Here is a 19,561-nt window from a genome sequence, read left to right as displayed (position 1 = left end):
GGAGATAGTTTTTGTTTTTGTTTTGTTTTGTTTTTTTTTTTTTTTTTTTTTTTTTTTTTTTTTTGAGGCAGGGTCTCATTCTGTTGCCCAGCATGACTCATTTCAGCTTTGACCTCCCAGCTGGCACCATCATGGCTCACTACAACCTTGACCTCCCAAGCTAAAGTGATCCTCTTACCTCAGTCTCCCAAGTAGCTGAGGCTACAGGTGCATGCCACCATACTCAGTTAATATTTTCTATTTTTTTGTAGAGACAGGGTCTTACTATGTTGTCCAGACTGAGACAACTTCTTTTCTTAAAGCTTGTAAACAACTTTTCTTCTGCAGCTTCCTAACCTCTCTGTCTTCATAGAATTGAAGAGAGTATCTTGCTCTGAATTAGACTTTGGCTTAAGGGAATGTTGTGGCTGATTCGATCTGGTATTCAGACTACTATAACTTTCTCCATATCATCAGTAAGACTGTATTGCTTTCTTACGATTTGTGTGTTCATAGGAGTAGCAATTTTTTTTTCTTTTTTTTTCTTTTTTTTGAGATGGAGTGTCACTCTGTCTCCCAGGCTGGAATGCAGTGGCAGTATCTTGGCTCGCTGCAACTTCAGCCTCCTGGGTTCAAGTGATTCTTCTGCCTCAGCCTCCCGAGTAGCTGGGATTGCAGGTGCCTGCCACCACACCTGGCTAATTTTTGTATTTTAGTAGAGATGGGGTTTCACCATGTTGGCCAGGCTGGTCTCAAACTCCTGACCTCAAGTGATCCACCTGCCTCAGCCTCCCTAAGAGCCAGGATTACAGGTGTGAGCCACTGCACCTGGCTAGGAGTAGCACTTTTAAATTTGTTCAAGAACTATTCTTTTTTTTTTTTTTTTTTTTGAGACGGGGTCTTGCTCTGTCGCCCGGGCTGGAGTGCAGTGGCCGGATCTCAGCTCACTGCAAGCTTCGCCTCCCGGGTTTACGCCATTCTCCTGGCTCAGCCTCCGGAGTAGCTGGGACTACAGGCGCCCGCCACCTCGCCCGGCTAGTTTTTTGTATTTTCAGTAGAGACGGGGTTTCACCGTGTTAGCCATGATGGTCTCGATCTCCTGACCTCGTGATCCACCCGTCTCGGCCTCCCAAAGTGCTAGGATTACAGGCTTGAGCCACCGCGCCCGGCCAAGAACTATTCTTTTGCATTCACAACTTGACTCTTTGCAGTAAGCAGTCTTGCTTTCAGCCTGTCTCAGCTTTCAACATGCTTTCCACACTAAGTTTATTAAGCTTTAGTTCTTTTTCTTTTCTTTTTTTTTTTTTAAAACAAGGACTTGCTCTCTTTCCCAGGCAGACAGAGGTGGCGCAATCCTAGCTCTCTGCAGCCTTGAACTCCTGGGGTCAAGTGATGCTCTACTCTTAGCTTCCCAAGTAGCTTGGACTACAGGCTTGTACTGCCATGGCTAGATGGCTTGTTAATTATGTTTTGTAGAGATGGAGTCTTGCCATGTTGCCCAGGCTGGCCTCAGTCTCCTGACCTCAAGTGATTGTCCCACCTTGACCTCCCAAAGTGCTGGGATTGCAGGTGTGAGCCACCACACCCGGCCATTTCTAGCTTTTGATTTAAAGTGAGAGACTTGTGACTCTTCCTTTCACGTGAATATTTAGAGGCCATGGTAGCGCTATTAATTGGCATAATTTCAATATTGCTGTGTCTCAGAGGATAGGGAGGAGGCCTGAGGAGAGAGAGAGAGAGATAGGGGAATAGTTGGTAGGTGAAGCAGTCAGAACACACAACATTTGTTAATTAAGTTCAATGTCTTATGTTTGCGTGGTTTTTGGTGCTTCAGAGCAATTACAGTTGTGCCATCAAAGATCACTGATTACAGATCATCATAATAGATAAAAACATAATGAAAAGATTGAAATATTTTGAGAATTACAAAAATGTGACACAGAGACACAAAGTGAGCACATGGTGTTGGAAAAATCATGCTGATAGATGTGTTCTACTCAAGGTTGCCACAAACCTTGCATTTGTAAAAAAACACAGTATCTGTGAGGTGCAGTAAAGTGAAGCACAATAAAATGAGGTATGCTTGTACTCTAGCCCTTTCTATATATTGTTTCTGACAAACAAAATATAAGTAAAGTATTGCTAGTGGCATATCGATAACAGTCAACTGGGCATCTAATAAAGAGGAGTTAGGAAAACTTTAAAATTACATAAAAGAACTTTAAAAGTCACAATAATATGGCTTGGACCAGTGAATTCTGGGCTGAATATCAATATTGAAGGCATTATTGTAGTGTGGCAAAGTAATGTTCATAATAATGGCTGGCCAGCAAAGTAAAGATAGCACTAATTTTATACCAAATGTACTTCTTTATATATCAAATATACATCTTCTGTTTAAGAAGATGTCAGGCTTATATAGTGCATTTGATATAAAACTCACCAATTTAAGGTCTGGAGACTTAAAAATACACTCCAGGCTAGATGCAGTGGCTCACACCTGTAATCTCAGAATTTTGGGAGGCTGAAGTGGGAGGATTGCTTGAGCCCAGGAGTTTGAAACCAGCCTGGGCAACATAATGAGACATTGTCACCACAGAAGATAAAAAAGTTAGCTGGGCGTGGTGGCTTGTGCTTATAGTCCGAGCTGCTTAAGAGGCTGAGGTGGGAGGATTACTCGAGCCGGGAGGTGGAGGCTGCAGTGAGCTGTGATTGTGTAACTGCATTCCAGTCTGGGCAACAGAGTGAGATCCTGTCTCAAAAAAGGAAAACCAACTAAACAAAAACTTTAATTCTCTAAACATTTAAATGTATTGACTCTTTTCCTGATGCTATTAGCATAAATGTTATCACCATATGTGCTGTTTCAGTTATGGAATCTTTCATTACCAGAGATGCAGTCTGAATGATGTCTTGTTGGATTTATCATTTGTCATTTCCCAATTGCAAGTGTGTAAATTACTTATCAAAGACCTTTCTGTTAAATGAGAAGAACAAAGATTTCTTGATTTGTAGTAAGCTGTGTTTTTAATAATTTCTGGAAAAGGAAAGAAAGCATTTTTTAGAGAAGAATTTGTTAAAATTTTAAGCCCCTCAACGGCATCCATTAGTATAATTAAAGACATTGTAGTGACAGGCTAATCTATGCTGTAAGTGATACGAAACAAGTGCTTCCAGAAACAAAATATTGTGTTTTCTACATTTTAAGTATTTATGGGTTAATTTCTAGGGTGGTATATAGTTCGAACAGCTTTCTTGTGCTAAGATGGCAATGATTGAAAATTCAACTTCCTGGAATACATTTTTTTTTTAACTGAAAACTTCTCAGTACGGTACAGTGTTTGTTATTCTATGTGACAGGATACCCAGAGTTATATTGACGAATGTCCTGGGAACGGAGTTAGGAAGAAAATACATAAGGACCCCACCTGTAACCGAGGGAAGTTTGAGTGATACAGACAACTTGCAATCAGAGCAACTTTCTTCATCATCTGATGGCAGCCTAGAATCTTATCAAAGTTTAAACCCTCACAAGAGCTGTTATTTATCTGAAAGGTATGTTTAGTGATAACTTTACTCAAAATAATTATATTTATTTTGATGTATCCTTCCCTGTTCTTTTTCACAGATACATTATTGCTAAATGTGAGGTAAATGTGCTCTGATAGTTGGTATTATTTTTCTCCCCTGGTGGTTGGATTGGCTGTTGGAACCAACAGTCCATGGCTAATAATATGTTTCAGAAGCACTGGTCACCATACTTGTGTTTTGGAAAAATGAATACAGACACTTAATGAAAATCTGGTAACTATTTCAGTATCCCAGTTTGTCTGGTGTAATTGAAATCCATTCCTCTGACATTAGTGTATTCCCTTCTCTTTTTCTGTTCTATTTGTCCATCTATCCATCCACCCATTCAGTCTTGTCTGTTGTTTTATTTTTTTTTTTAAATTTTTTTGAGGTGGAGTCTCATTCTGTTACCCAGGCTGGAGTGCAGTGGCGCGATCTCGGCTCACTGCAACCTCTGCCTCCCGGGTTCAAGTGATTCTCCTACCTCAGCCTCCCAGGTAGCTGGGACGACAGGCACGTGCCACCACGCCCAGCTAATTTTTTGTATTTTTTTAGTAGAGACAGGGTTTCACCATGTTAGCCAGGATGGTCTTGACCTCCTGACCTTGCTATCTGCCTGCTTCGGGCTCCCAAAATGCTGGGATTAGAGGCATGAGCCACTACGCCCGGCCTTGTCCGTTATTTTTATATTCAGACTCTAGAATTTTAACTAGTACTTAGTGCTCAGTAAATATTTTTTGAATGAATGACCGAACACATTCCTTAAAAAATGGTCTGAGATTTTCCATGAACAAATGGAAAAGCTGAATTCCATTGACAAACGTAGCTTGTTGTGCCAATGAGAGAAATGCAGATCTTAAGTTTCCTTTGTTTTAAGCTCTAGGAGAGGATTGTGTGTGGACTGAAAATAAGAAAACATCTATGGCACAAAGCTAGGGATGGTCAGTTAGTAAATTCTGTTAGATTTATACACTTCCATTTGCCACAAGCTTCTGAAGCTTCTCTTGTTATTTTCTGTGTTCAGCCTGTAGGATACTTTTTATATAAATGAAAAGTTGATTTTCTTAATCCTCCCCCCGCCCCCCGCCACCGAACTATCCAAAGCTAACTTCTGGTTTGTATTACTATTATAAATCTAATTACATTAAATAGTACTTATAGTTGCCTTTTAAAGATCTGCAACAAATTTTATTATTTTAACTCTTTATTTTCTATGAATTCTTGAATTTTCTTCTTTTGGAAAATATTTTTTATTTTCACCTAGGTTCTACTTAGTGAATTAATAATGACAATTTTAACTTTATAGTTTATTAGGTCTCTTTCTAAGTTTTCCTCCCAAAATGAGAATTTCAGTGGCATTATTCAGTTACTAAATTTAATGTGTAATGGGGGAAATTAGTAATATATCTATCAAGTGGCTCATGCCTATAATCCTAGCCCTTTGGGAGGCTGAGGCAGGAGGATCACTTGAGGCCGGGAGTTCAAGACCAGCCTAGGCAGCATAGTGAGATCTTGTTTCTGCTAAAAATGAAAAAAATGAGCCAGGTGTGATGGTGCATACTTGTAGTCTCAGCTGCTTGGGAGGCTGAGGTGGGAGGATCGCTTGAGCCCAGGAGTGCAAGATTGCAGTGAGCTGTGATTGCTACTGCATTCTAGCATGGGTGACAGGGCAAGACCCTGTCTCAAAAACAACAACAGCCGGGCACAGTGGCTTACGCCTGTAATCTCAGCACTTTGGGAGGTGGAGGCGGGTGAATCACCTGAGGTCAGGAGTTCGAGACCAGCCTGACCAACATGGTGAAACCTTGTCTCTACTAAAAATGCAAAATTAGCTGGGTGTGGTGGCAAGGACCTGTAATCCCAGCTACTCGGGAGGCTGAGGCAGGAGAATTGCTTGAACCTGGGAGGCAGAGGTTGCAGTGAGCTGAGACTGCCCCATTGCACTCCAGCCTGGGCAGTGAACAAAATTTCGTCTCAAAAAACACACAGAAAACAACAATAACAATAACAACAACAACAACAACAACAACAACAACAACAACAAAAGTATCTATCCATGCTGCAGTATAGCTGTTTGTTTCCACCTCCTCTGCTATACCATGAGCTCCTCGAGGAGAAGAGGTATTGTGTCTTATTTGCATATACTTAGTACTTAGCTCAATGTATACTAAATTTTTTGCACTTGAGTTAATGCTTATGTCATTTAATGTAAGCTTCAGTTTTCTGAGTTGTAAAAAGAGAAGTAATTTTGAATGCCCTATTTACCTTACAAAAATGTTTTTTCTTTTCTTTTAAATCTCACTTCTGAGAATTCTTTGTGCCCATAAAATATTATAAATAAAATAAATAAAAATATTATTGAAGGTGCTTTCTGTTGGAGGTGAAGTTGTGATGATTGAGCTTTAAGTCAAATGATGAGAAAAAAAAAAAAAGAAAGATTAAAAGAAAACTCAAGATGTACCATTGCCATGGAACTCAGATGACATCAGTGCACATTTATGATGTTATGAAAAGTCACACTTTTGAAGATTGTATGAAACAATCAAATTGTAATCTGTACACTTCTGTCTTAATGCCATTCTGGGGCTAAGGTTTAATAATATTAATAGGTATAATATTTCTGGTCATTCCCCAAAACTATTCAGTGAGAACACTAGCTGTCCTTTAAATCCTTTCTAAATAGATGTGAAATTTCCAGGTGGTTTTGATGTGGACTTTGAAATTTCATTCTCTTGGTGACAATTTTATATGATTCGTGTATTTGGAATAAGCATAAACTTTGGACCTAGACATCTGGATTAAGATATTAGCTATACTGCTAATACACTGATTTACCTTGGGCAAGTTTCTTACCCTGTCTTTAAAACAGGGATAATAATACACACCTTATTGGGTTAGTGTGCAGATTTAACAAGATGATCCATGTAAAGTCCCAAGTATAATGCCAGGAAGTTAGTAGGTGATTATTAAAAGTTAGTCATTGTTTTTGTGTCTCTCTTATTGGTACTGATATCAAAAGTACTATTAAAGGATATTGCTATAGTTGATGTTACTGAAATATTCTACAATGAGGGTGCCAACATGTGTTCCTGAGTCCAGTGTTGTCATCACCATTGCTGCCAAAGCAATTGTTACAGCTTTGTTAGCCTCCCCATTTAGTTTAACAAATACTGAATTCCTTAAACCAAGCTTTAGTTCTTTCTTCCCTTAAGATGAATTTGTTAATCTTAACCCTAAGATCATATGGAATTAAAAAAGAGCCCAAATAGCCAAAGCAGTCCTGAGTGAAAAGAATAAAACTGGAGACATTACACTACCTGACTTCAAAATATATTACAAGGCTATAGTAACCAAAACAGCATGGTATAAACACAGACCCATAGACCAATGGAACAGAACAGAGAACCTATAAATAAATCCATTTATTTACAGCCAGCTGATTTTCAACAAAAGGTACCAAGAACATACACTGGGGAAAGGACACCCTCTTCAGTAGTGATCCTGGGAAAATATGCAGAAGAGTGAAACTAGACCCCTGTATCTCACCACATATAAAAATCAACCCAAGATGGATTAAATACTTTAAATGTAAGATCTGAAACTATAAAACTACTGGAAGAAAACATAGGGGACATGCTTCTGGACATTGGTCTAGGCAAAGATTTTATGACTAAGACCTCAAAAGCACAGTCAAAAACAAAAAATACATAAATGAGACTATATTAAGCCAAATGGCTTCTACACACCTAAAGAGCCAACCCATCAACAGAGTAAAGAGACAACTTCCAGAATGGGAGAAAGTGTTTGTAAACTATTCATCCAAGAAGGGACTGATATCCGGAATGTATGAGGAATCCAAACAACTCAACAGTAAAAATAAACAAATAATCCCTCTAAAAAGTGTGCAAGTGACATAAAAAGACGTTTCTCAAAAGAAGACATATAAATGGCAAACAGGTATGTGAACAGTGCTCAGCATTGCTAATTATAAGGGAAAAGCAAATCAGAACTGCAATGAGATATCATCTTACTTCAGCTAGAATGGCCATTAGAAAGACAAAGAATAGCAGATGCTGGCAAAGATGTGGTGAAAAGGAAACTCTCATACACTCTTGGTGGGAATGTAAATTGGTGTAACTATTATTGAAAGCAGTATAGAGATTTCTCAGAAAACTGAAATAGATTAAAAAAATAGAAACAAAAACAAACAACCCCCCCCCCCAAATTTAAACAAGAAACATAAAATTAGAACCGCTGTACAATCCAGTAGTCCTCCCACTGGTATTTATCTAAAGGAAAGGAAGTCAATATACCGAAGAAATACATGCACCTACCATGTTTTTTTTTGCAGTACTATTCACCATAGCAAAGATACAGAATCAACCTAAGTGTCCATCAGTGGATAATGAAAATACGGTGTCTGTATACACAATGGAATACCATTCAGCCATAAAAAAGAATGAAATCCTGTCATATGCAGCAACATGGATGGAACTAGAGGTCATTACATGAAATAAGACAGACACAGAAATATAAAAATTGGATGTTCTCTCTTATATGTGAGAACTTAAATAAGTTGATCTCATAGAGGCAGAGAGTAGAATTACAAGCACTAGAGGCTGGGAAGTGTATATGTGGTCAGGGGCAATGGAGAGAATTTGGTTAATGGCTACTATATAGTTAGATAGAAATAATATGTTTTAATATTCAGTAGCAGAGTAGGGTGACTGTAGTGCATTGTATATTTCAAAATAGCTAGAAGAGAGGAATTGAAATGTTCCCAACACATGGAAATGATAAGTACTTGAGGTGATGGATACCCCAGATAATTTGATTTGATCATTACACATTCTGTGCATGTACCAAATACCACTTGTACCCATGAGAATGAGTTGTTACAAACCTGTTTGTCCTGTTTAGTCTTTTTGCACACTCCTGCTTCCTCTTACACTTTTCTACCATGCTATGAAGAGCAGGAAGCCCTCACTAGAAGGTGCCAGATGTAGCCACCCAGTGTTGAACTTTTCAGCTTGATTAGCTGTGAGCTAAATACTTTTCTGTTCATTATATTGTATTACCTGGTCTCAGGTATTCAGTTACAGCAATACGAAACAGAATAAGACATTTATATTTCCCTAATTAGTGAAGTTGAGCATTTTCATATGTCTATTGGGCATTTGTTTATCTTCTTTTAATAAATGTCTATTCATTCTGTTAAACATTTTTTAAATTGGATTATTTGTTTGCTTTTTATAGAGTTGTTTGAGTTTCCTTACATATTTTAGATATGTATGTATCCCTAGTGAGATGTATGATTTGTGACTATCTCCCAATCTATAGGTTGTCTCTCCACTCTGAAAATGATTTCATTGGTTGTGCAGAAGCTTTTAATTTTGATGTAATCCCTTTTGTCTGTTTTTTGCTTTTGTTCCCTGTGCTTTTTGGGTGAGATCTAAAAAATCATTGCTCAGATCAATGTCATATAGTTATTCCCATGTTTGCTTTTGGAAGTTTTACATGTTCAGGTCTTATGGTTAATTTTTTAACCCATTTTGAGTAGATTTTTGTATATGGTGAAAATAGGGGTATAGTTTCATTCTTCTGCGTATGGATATCTAGTTTTCCCAGCAACATTTATTGAAGAGGTATCCTTTTGTAGTATATGTTCTTGGTGCCTTTGTTGAAAGTCAATTGGCTCTAAATATGGGGATTTATTTCTAGATTTTCTGTTCTGTTCCACTGGTCTGTGTATTCGTTTTTTAAAGAGACGGGGTCTTGCTTTTTCATCCAGACTGTAGTGCGGTCCACGATCATAGTTCACTGTACCATTGAACTCCTGACTTCAAGCAATCTTTCCTCCTCAGCCTCCTGAATAGCTGGGACTACAGGTGTATACCACCACACCCAACTGTTTTTATACCAATGTCATGCTGTTTTGGTTACTATAGCTTTGTAATATATTTTGAAGTCAGGTAGTGTGATGCCTCCAGCATTGTTCTTTTTTCTCAGTATTGCTTTGGTTATTTGGTATCTTTTGTGGTTCCATACGACTTTTTGGATTGGGTTTTCTACTTCTAGGAAGAATATCATTGGCATTTTGATTGGGATTGCATTTTATTTGTAGATTCTTTTGGGAAGTATGGTCGTTTTAACACCATTAGTTCTAATCCATGAGCTTGGGATATCTTTCCATTTGATTATGCCCTCTTTAATTTCTTTCATTGGTATTTTGTAATTTCCAATTTAGAGATCTTTCAACTCTTTGGTTAAATTTATTCATAGGTATTTTATTCTGTAGCTATTCTAAGTGGAATTACTTTATTTTTTTCCCAGCTAGTTCATTGTTGGTATATGCTACTGATTTTTCTGTGTTGATTCAGTGTCCTCAATTTTAATGAATTTATTAGTTATAAGAGTTTTTGGATGGAGTATTTAGGTTTTTCTATATGTATGGTCATGTCATCTGGAAAGAGGGATAATTTAACTACCTCTTTTCTAATTTGGATGCCCTCTATTTCTTTCTCTTACCTAATTGCTGTGGATAGGACTTCTAGGACTGTGTTGAGTAAGAGTGGTGAAGGTGGACATCTTTGTCTTGTTCCAGTTCTTTGAGGAAAGGCTTCCAGATTTAATTCAATCAGTGTAATTTGGCTGTGGATTTGTCATATAGGGCCTTAATCATGTTTCAGTGTGTTACTTCTGTGCCTATTTTTTGAGAGTTTTTATCATGAGGGGATACTGAATATTATCAAATGCTTTTTCTGTATCTATTGCGGTGATCACATGGTTTTTGCCCTTAATTCTAATATGATGTACCACATTTATTGATTTGTGTGTGTTGAACCATCCCTGCATCCCTGAGATAAATCTCACTTGATCATGGTGCATTATCTTTTTGATGTGTGGTTGGATTCTGTTTGCTAGTATTCTGTTGAGGATTTTTGCATCTATGTTGCTCATATTGGCCTGAACTTTTTTTTCTCATGTCCTTGTGTAGTTGTGTTATCAGTGTAGTGCTGGCCTTGTAGAATAAGTTAGATAAAGTTTCCTCCTCTTAAGTTTGGAATGCTTTGAGAAGAATTGGTGTTAGTTCCTCTTTATAAGATTGATAGAATTCAGCAATAAAACCATCCAGTCCTGGGCTTTTCTTTGTTGATAGACCTTTTATTACTGCTTTGATCTTGTTGCTTGTTACTGGTATGTTCAGGTTTTCTCTTTCTTCCTGATTTAATTTTGTAGGTTGTATGTCTCTAGGAATTTTTCAGTTTCCTTGAGATTTTCCAATTTGCTGGCATACACTTGTTCATAATACCCTCTAATTATTGTTTGTATTTCTGTGGTATCAGTTTTAATGCCTCCTTTTTTTGTTGTTGTTTCCGATTGTATTTATTTTGGTGTTCTTTTTTTTTTTATCTTGGTTGGTATAGCCAGTGATTTTGTTTGTCTTTAAAAAACAATTTTCATTATGTTGATCCTTTTAATTTTCTTCCTCTATTTCATTTAGTTCTTCTATGACTTTACTATCTTTTTGTTTCTTTACTAATTTTGAGTTTAGTTTGTTATTGCTTTTCTAGTTTTTTGAGATGCATCATTTGGTTGTTTATTTGAAGTCTTTCTACTTTCTGATTTAGGTGTTTACTGCTATAAATTTCCATCTTAGTACTGCTTTTGCTGGATCCCATATGTTATGGTATGCTGTATTTCTGTTTTTGTTTGTTTTAATACTTGTTAAATTTCTTTTTTATGTTTTTTCCCCTTGATCCGGTGGTTCTTCAGGAGCATGTTGTTTAAGTTCCATGCACAGTTTTTAAAGTTCCTTTGTTACTGATTTCTAGGTTTATTCCATTGCAATCTGAGAAGATAGTTGATATGATTTTGATTTTTAAAAAGGTATTGAGTTTTGTTTTGTGTCTTAACATATGGTCTATCCTGGAGAATGTTCCATATGCTGATGAGAAGAATGTGTATTCTCCAGCCATGGATGAAGTGTTTTGTAAATGTCTGTTAGGCCCATTTGATCAATAGTGTAGATTAAGTCCGATGCTTTTTCGTTCAATTTCTGTCTTGATGATCTGTCCACTGTTGGGGGTTGAAATCCTCCATTATTTTTGTGTTGGAGTCTGTCTCTTCTTTTAGATCTGATAATATTTGCTTTATATTTCTGTGTTCTCTGATATTAAGTGCATGTATATTTGGAATTATATCCTCTTTGTCAGTTTATCCCTTTATCATATAATGATGTTGTCTGTTTTTACAGTTTTTGACTCAAAGTCTACAAATGGAAACCAAAAGCGTGATTTAAAATCTGCAAATGGAAACTGAAAGCAGACTTAAAGTTTGATGTATGCATAGCTACTCTTGCATGCTTTTGGTTTCCATTTGTGTGGAATATTTTTTTTTTTTTTCGGTCGATGTATATGTTTACAGGTGATGTGAGTAGGGAGCATACAGTTGGGTCATATATCAGTTGGGTCATTTAAAAAAACGGATTCAGCCAGTTCATATCTTTCTGTTTTTTTTTTTTTTTTTTTTTTTTTTTTTTTTTTTTTTTTTTTTTTTTTTTTTTTTTTTTTTTTTTTTTTTGAGACAGAATCTCTCTCTGTTGCCTAGGCTGGAGTGCAGTGGTACAATCTTGACTCACTGCAGCCTCTGCCTCCCAGGTTCAAGCAGTTCTCCTGTCTCAGCCTCCCAAGTATCTGGGACTACAGGTGCCTACCACACCTGGCTAATTTTTGTACTTTTAGTAGAGATGGCATTTCACCATATTGGTCAGGCTGGTCTCTAACTCCTGACCTCAGATGATCCACCTGCCTCAGCCTCCCAGAGTGCTGGGATTACAGGCATGAGCCACTGTGCCCAGATCATATATTTCAAGTTGGGAATTTAATCCTTTTACGTTCAGGCTATTATTAATAGATGAGTACCTAACTCCTGCATTTTGTAAATTGTTTTCTAGGTGTTTTGTATATCCTTTTTTTCCTTCTTCCACTTCTATCATTTATCACTTCAGTTTGGTGGTTTTCTGTAGTGACAGTGTTCAGCTCCTTTGCCATTTTCATTTGTGTATCTGTTCAGCAGTTAGTTTTGTACTTTTGGGTGTGTTCATTATTTTAGATAGTGTCGTTTTGCTTCTAGGTGTAGGATTCTCTTAAGCATTTAACGTAAGTAGGCCTGTCTAGTGGTGAAGAGTTCCCTCAGCTTTTGCTTGTCTGGGAAAAACTCTTACTCATTTATGAAGGATAACTTTGCTAGGTATGGTATTCTTGGCTGGCAGTTTTTTTTTTCTTTTGCTACTTTGAATATATCATCTCATTCTCTTCTGGCCTGCATGTTTTCTGTGGAGAAATCTGCTCTTTGTTTGATGGAGATTCTCTTTTAAGTGTCTAAACATGTTTCTTTTGTTGTTCTTAAAATTTTCTTGTCGTCTCTGACTTGGTAGTTTGACCATGATGTGCTGTGGAGAAGACCTTTTTGTATTGTATCTATTTGAGGATCTCTGTATTTCCTGTGTCTGTATGTCTAAATCTCTTGCTAGGTTTGAAGGCTGAGTTGGGGGGATTGCTTGAGCCCAGGAGTTCAAGGCTGTAGTGAGCTAGGGATGCATCACTCTAGAGTGCTAGACTCCAAGCAAGCTGGCCTTAGATACCTGTGGTGGTGGTGGCAGGCTGGATGTGTTGGTCCTTGGACCCCTAGGCTTCCAACAGTTGTGTGGTGGTGGCAGGTCCTGGTGGGCCAGTTCTTGGGCCTTCAGGTGGGCTTTGCTCAGGTGTCTTGGTGGCAGTGGTGGTTCATAGACTTTTGTGATGTGTGAGTGGCACTGGTGATGGTAGTAGGTGTGACTGGTCAATCCTTATTCCTTAAGCACTGCACAAGTGGGTGCCTGTGGTGGCTGGGCTAGCCAGTCCCCGAACTTCCAGGAGGCATATGCAGGAACTGCCAGCAGGCTGGGTGGTCCTATCCCGAGGCTCCCAGACAGTGCATGTCAGGTAGGCTTGTACTCAGTCCCCCAGAAGCCATGTGCAGGAGCCATCGGTGGTGTGCTCCCTAGTTGATCCCTAGTCCCCCGACAATACATGTGCTCACTGGCAGTGATGGCAGTGGGTAAAGTGGACTTGTCCTCTAGCCCCCCAGATGGTGTGTGCAGATGGTTACAGATGGGGCAGGTTGATTTTCAGGCTCCCAGAAGATACATGGGGTAATGACTTATGTGGTGGCTGGCAGGAAGTGCCTGTCCTCATGCTCCCTGATGGAGTGCACAGGCAGTGGCCGTGGCAACCCGCGTGTGTCATTTCCCAGACCTCTGGATGGCACACTGTGGTGCTGGCAGTGGTGGTCATGATGGCTGTTTGGGCACCAGCAGTGGTGGNGAGCCATCGGTGGTGTGCTCCCTAGTTGATCCCTAGTCCCCCGACAATACATGTGCTCACTGGCAGTGATGGCAGTGGGTAAAGTGGACTTGTCCTCTAGCCCCCCAGATGGTGTGTGCAGATGGTTACAGATGGGGCAGGTTGATTTTCAGGCTCCCAGAAGATACATGGGGGTAATGACTTATGTGGTGGCTGGCAGGAAGTGCCTGTCCTCATGCTCCCTGATGGAGTGCACAGGCAGTGGCCGTGGCAACCCGCGTGTGTCATTTCCCAGACCTCTGGATGGCACACTGTGGTGCTGGCAGTGGTGGTCATGATGGCTGTTTGGGCACCAGCAGTGGTGGGCAGGGAAGGCTAATTCCCAGCTCCCTGAATGATGTGTGTGGGTGCCGCCAGCAGAAGTTGTGAGGGGGCAGATTTCTAGTTAGGCTCCCCAGTGGTGTGTGCAAGGCTCTGGCCATAATGGGTGGGTTGGGTTAATCCTTACACATGTTGACAGTGCACTTGGGTACCAGCAGTGGTATTGGTGGGTGGGGTGGGCCTGTTTTCAAGCCCCAGAATGGCTCATGCTGGCTGTGATGTTGGTGTGTGGCATAGGCCTATTGTCAGGCCTCTCAATGGTATGTGCTGGTACTGGTGGTAGTTGGTGTGGTGGGTTGATTTTTTTTATTCCTGGACAGCACATTCATGTGCTAATGGTGGCAGTGAGCAGGGCTGACCTAGTCTTATGCTGTCTGATTGTGTATGTGGGCACTGGCTGCATTGAGTAGGGCTGGTTGCTTCCCAGGTACCTGAACCATGCACTCAGGCCCTGGTGATGGTGGCAATAGTCAGGGAAGGCATGTACTCAGTCCTCTGTATGGTGCACGTGGGTACCAGCAACAGCAGTTGCTAGGGTCCATTGATTCCCAGGCTCCCAGATGATGTACTTGGGTGCCAGCATTGGTGGTGTTGGCAGGGCTTGCCCATTTTTATGCCCCTGTGTGGCATGTGCTAGTGCCTGCAGCAGGTAGGAGACACTTATTCTGGGGGCCTAGGATGTCAGCTGGGAAGGCTGGTCCCCAGACCCTCTGAAGATGTGTGCAGATGTAGCAGCTCTGCCCCTGGAGGGAGCTGGGTTGCTGTTAGTGCCTAGGCAGGCACCTCTCAGGCTCTGGGAGAACATGCTTTGACTCCTTTTGTCCTGGGGGCAGCCTTCCTGGTGCATTGCACTACTTGTTTTCTGGCATGCAGGATACTGCCTGGGCTAGAGTGCTGGGAATCTGGCCATACTACTGGTGGTCCAGCCAACCTTGCAATGCTGCAGCCTTCTGAGTGGATTTGGGGAATGTCAGCAGGCCTTCAGGGATGTGGAAGTAGAGGGATTCTTGGGCCTCAGGGCATGATGTAGTCTCTTGGTAGCTAGGCTCTCAAAATGGTGTGTTGCAGCTGCTTGAGTTTCAGGGGATATGTGGGATGCAGCATGATCTCTCCCTATTGAACAGTGCAGTTGTGTGGACTCCAGGCAGCACCCATATTAGTCTCAGATCCCGCCAGGGCCAAGGGGCTCTCCTTTACCTCGGATTGCAAGAGTCTTCAGTGGAACATGAACTTCTGGAGATTTCTTGCTTACCTTTTCCCCACAGCAAGGAGTCTGGCCCTGAGTGCATCTTAGCCAGGCCAGTTGCTTCATTTCCCTCTTTTTCTGTGCCTCAGAGATTCCCTGTCAGTTCTCTGCTGAATTACAGTGTGATTTGTAGGAGCTCTATTTGATAGGTGGTTATTTAAGTTGTTTTGGTCCTTAGTTGTGGAGGAGGCAAGTGCCAGATACCTCCAGTCGGTCTCTTGAAGCCCCCTCATTAATTTTTTTATCCACGTATTCTTGTAGTTCACTGAAGTTCTTTAAGAGGATTATACTGTATTTCCTATCTGTCCTTTCACAGATCTTTCTTCAGGGTCCTGTTGTTAGGGCCTTTGCTCATTTTATTTTGGAGGTGTCATGATACCCTGATTTTTCTGATTCTTGTTTCCTTGTGTTGTTATCTGCCCCTTTGAGGAGAGCCAGCTTTTTTAGTTTTTACAGTTTTGGCAGAGGTGGACCTTCACCATTTAGTCTGGCCTATAATTCTAGATGTGTCAGCTGGTAATGATCCTTGGTAGGCAGAGTTTGCTATTGGGTTCTCTAGATGACTGGGCTGCTGCCTTTGCTCTGAGTTTGGGTAGGTCAACTGTCTGGGCTTTGCTATGGACTGAGACCACAGGAGGAGCTCTGCAATTCATTTGAGCTCTGGATGGTAGTGCAATTGTCTTAGATGGAGAGGGTCACATGATGTATTCTCTGGCTGTGTGATACTGCTATTTGAGTTCAGCAGTTGGATGGAGTTGCACAAGAGGCCCTAAGTTTAGGTGGAGTTGCCCATTGGATGGATAGGACCAGCTGCTTTGCTAAGTAAAAATGCATGGTTGACATTAGACTCTGCCTGTGTGGGGCCTTGGTGTGGGCTTTGAAGCTGGACAGAGCACTGTTTAATCTCCTAAACGTGGCAGATTTAGCCCCTGCCTTTTGCCAGAATCTGCTGTGGTGGTCATCCTTGTCCTTGGGTGGGGTCTGAGGGTGCACTTTGAGGTTGTGGGGAGTGTTCACTTCATTTACTTATGTGTAATTCCTCATGAGAAGACATTCAAGGTATTTTTTTCTCTATATGTCAGTGCTTCAGTAAGTGGCATATATATATATATATATAAATAAAATATATACACACACACACGCAAACACACACATCTTCATATATTTATTCTAGTAAACCCTTTCAGTTTGATTCTGTTATACTCTAACAAGAATTAGGTGTTATGATTAAGCATTTTTTTTGATAAACTGTAGGCAAAAATATATAATTGTTTTCATTAAATTATCTTCATTTCATTCATCTTTCATTTTTTGTGTTAGGCCATTCTTGCACTGCTATTAATGAAATACCCAATACTGGGTAATATATAAGAAACGAGGTTTAATAGGCTCACAGTTCTACAAACTGTACAGGAAGCATAGCAGCATCTGCTTCTGGAGAGACCTCAGGAAGCTTACAATCATGGTGATATCACAGGATCCTTGTGGTGTTGCTTCACCAGCTGGTGACATCTTTGCCTGAGTTTTGCTTGGGTCTGCTGGGCTTGTTCTGCCCCCTTGGTCTGGCAGGCTGTGCTTGGTTCCCACTACTGGCCCAGATCCCATACCTGCCAAGTGTGAGCCAGGTGCAGAGTGGCAAGGGGTGAGTGAGTGCTGGGTCTGGCCGCTGTGCATAGCCAGACATGTCAGCTGTGGCAGGTCGGGCAGCTTCAGGTGCTGGTATGGGTGGTGGCTTCTCACGAGACGGCAGCTGGACCAGTTGTACTGCAAGTGGCTTCCATTGCTGCCACCGGGGAATGAGGTGGTGCCCGGAAGCTTGGAGACACCAGGAACTGCAGAGCCCCAAAGAGGGTGTCACAGCCCTGGCTAGGGGAACTCCTAGGTCTGGGCTCCCTGAAGGGCCGCAGCTCTTCTCTCCTTCTGTCTTCTCTTTTTCTAGTCGCCTGCAACATGGCAAGCGAGGGACGTGTTTTAGCCCTGTTTGTAATATAGCTCTTCCAGTCCTGCCACTCGGCAAGTCCTGAATTCTTGTCCTTTGTTCAGGAAGAATTAGTTACGTGGACAACTGAAGGGTGAGTAAGGCAAAGAGGTGCTTTATTGAGTGACAGTACAGCTCTCAGCACGCCCGAAATGGATAGTCCTATCCACAGGCAGGTGATCCCGTTGAGTGTACAGCTCTCAGCTGAGAGGGGACTCACAGTGGCTAGTTCCTCTCTGCAAGCAGGTAGTCCTGATGTCTGCCCGAGTCTGGCTGAGTCCAGGGGGTTTTATGGGCTTCATAGGGGAGACAGTGCATGCTGATTGGTCAGCCCTGGGTCAGCCTGGAGAAAGCACCATAAGTTGTTACTCTGGTCCTCGGAACTGGGAGCCTGGGCCTCAGGCTTCAGGCTGTCCCAGACCTGAAGGAGGGGCTTCACTGGGGACACTCCCCTTTCTGCCCAGGAACTGGTCTGCCTCCCACTGCCATGCAACCTGCTGTCCCTGGTGCCCAGGCAGTTCATGCTGAGGGGTGCCTGCAGGCCCACGCTGAGCTGCCCTCGGCATCCCCTTCCCTCCTGTGCTCGTTGGCACCCAAAGTTCAGAGGGGGCTGAAGTGGCAGAGGGCTGGCGTGTACCCGAGCATGTGTACTCCTGGCCAGGTTGTGACAGTGCCTGGGCTTGGCCTCAAATTTGCTCCAAAATTGGAGTGGGCACTGAGAGTGGAGAGGCTGGACAGTGGGAGCAGTTACTTCCGAGCCTGCAGGGGTATGGGGGCCTTCCTGGGCTCCTTAGAGTGCAGGAATGCCCAGGTTTGCAGCTGTGGCTGTGCGGCTGCAGCAGTGCTGGGGAAGGCAGGGCTCCTGCCCTTCCAGCTTTTAAGGGTGAGGGACTTCTGCCTGTTCCCAGCTCCCACCAGCTCTGTGGAGTTGTAGTCCCGGTTGTGCCTTCCCCACTGCAGCCGGCCTCTTTGCAGCAGCTGCTCCACATGGGCTGCTGCTGCTGCCATCAGTGAAAAGCAAAGGGGTAGCAGGCACATCACATGGTGAAAGCAGGAGCAAGAGAAACGGAGGGGAGGAGGGTGCTACACGCTCTTAAACAACCAGATGTAGCAAGAACTCACTCACTATCATGAAGACAGCACCAAGCAGTGAAGGATCTGCTCCCATGACCTGAACACCTCTCACCAGGCCTCACCTCCAGCATTGGGGATATAATTCACCATGAGATTTGGTCAGGGACAGTTATCCACACTATATCATTTTTAGTGAATATATATTTTTAAATTTCTTATATGAGTTTTCTGTTGGTATTTGTCCTTATTAGGGTGCTCATCTCTTTCTCATTCATTTTAAAAACTCATTAAAGGTATTGACACTTTGTAGTATGTGTTGTAAATTTTTTTTCAAGTTTGCTATACTACACTTTCTTTATAGTATCTTCTTTGATATAGAAGACTTTTAGTTTATTTTGCAAAATATGTTAGTGTTTAACTCTTGTATTTTGACTTATCCTTGGGAAGACCTCTTTAACCCCAAATATGGAGATAAGTCCGCCAGCTACTGTTGTCATTTGTGCAGCCAGCTACTGTTCTCATTTGTGCTGCTTTAGATGAGCTATCAGTTCCTGAACAAGTCTGTAGATTACTTTCCTAATTGAAGTTCTGATTCTTTTTTTGCCCTTCCATTATAAATATTTATTAAGAACTCCCTTTTAGGTCAGACTGAGCAGAATGTTTGAGTATTTTAAAATTTTACTTCCCATTGGGATTTTTGGAAATATTTTAAAACTGCTAATGTAAAGAAGTCTAATTTAATTTCCGAATAATATATACCGAATTGTGTTAGAAAATAGGCTTGCGTGTGGTGACTCATACCTGTAATCTCTCAGTGCTTTAGGAGGCCAAGATAGGAGGATGGCTTGAGGTCAGGAGTTCAAGATCAGTCTGGGAAGCATAGCAAAACCCTGTCTCTACAAAAAAACTTTTGAAAAAAGAATTAGGTGCAGTACTGTGTGCCTGTAGTCCTATCTACTAAGGAAGCTGAAGCTGGAAGGTCGCTTG

The 19,561-nt window shown here is 41.4% G+C and overlaps 1 protein-coding gene across 1 annotated transcript in view; it reads left to right on the top strand.

Moving 5' to 3' along the window:
* SENP7 (SUMO specific peptidase 7) overlaps positions 1-19,561 on the top strand; it is a 180,749-nt gene that overhangs the window by 100,362 nt on the left and 60,826 nt on the right. Inside the window, 1 exon segment of the mRNA XM_017869509.1 lies at positions 3,340-3,534. Within this exon segment, the coding sequence (XP_017724998.1) occupies positions 3,340-3,534 (195 nt within the window).

Source organism: Rhinopithecus bieti, unplaced genomic scaffold (genome assembly GCF_001698545.2).
Source record: "Rhinopithecus bieti isolate Rb0 unplaced genomic scaffold, ASM169854v2 scaffold_4640, whole genome shotgun sequence".
NCBI lineage: Eukaryota > Metazoa > Chordata > Mammalia > Primates > Cercopithecidae > Rhinopithecus > Rhinopithecus bieti.
This window is presented reverse-complemented; position numbering and strand designations above follow the sequence as displayed.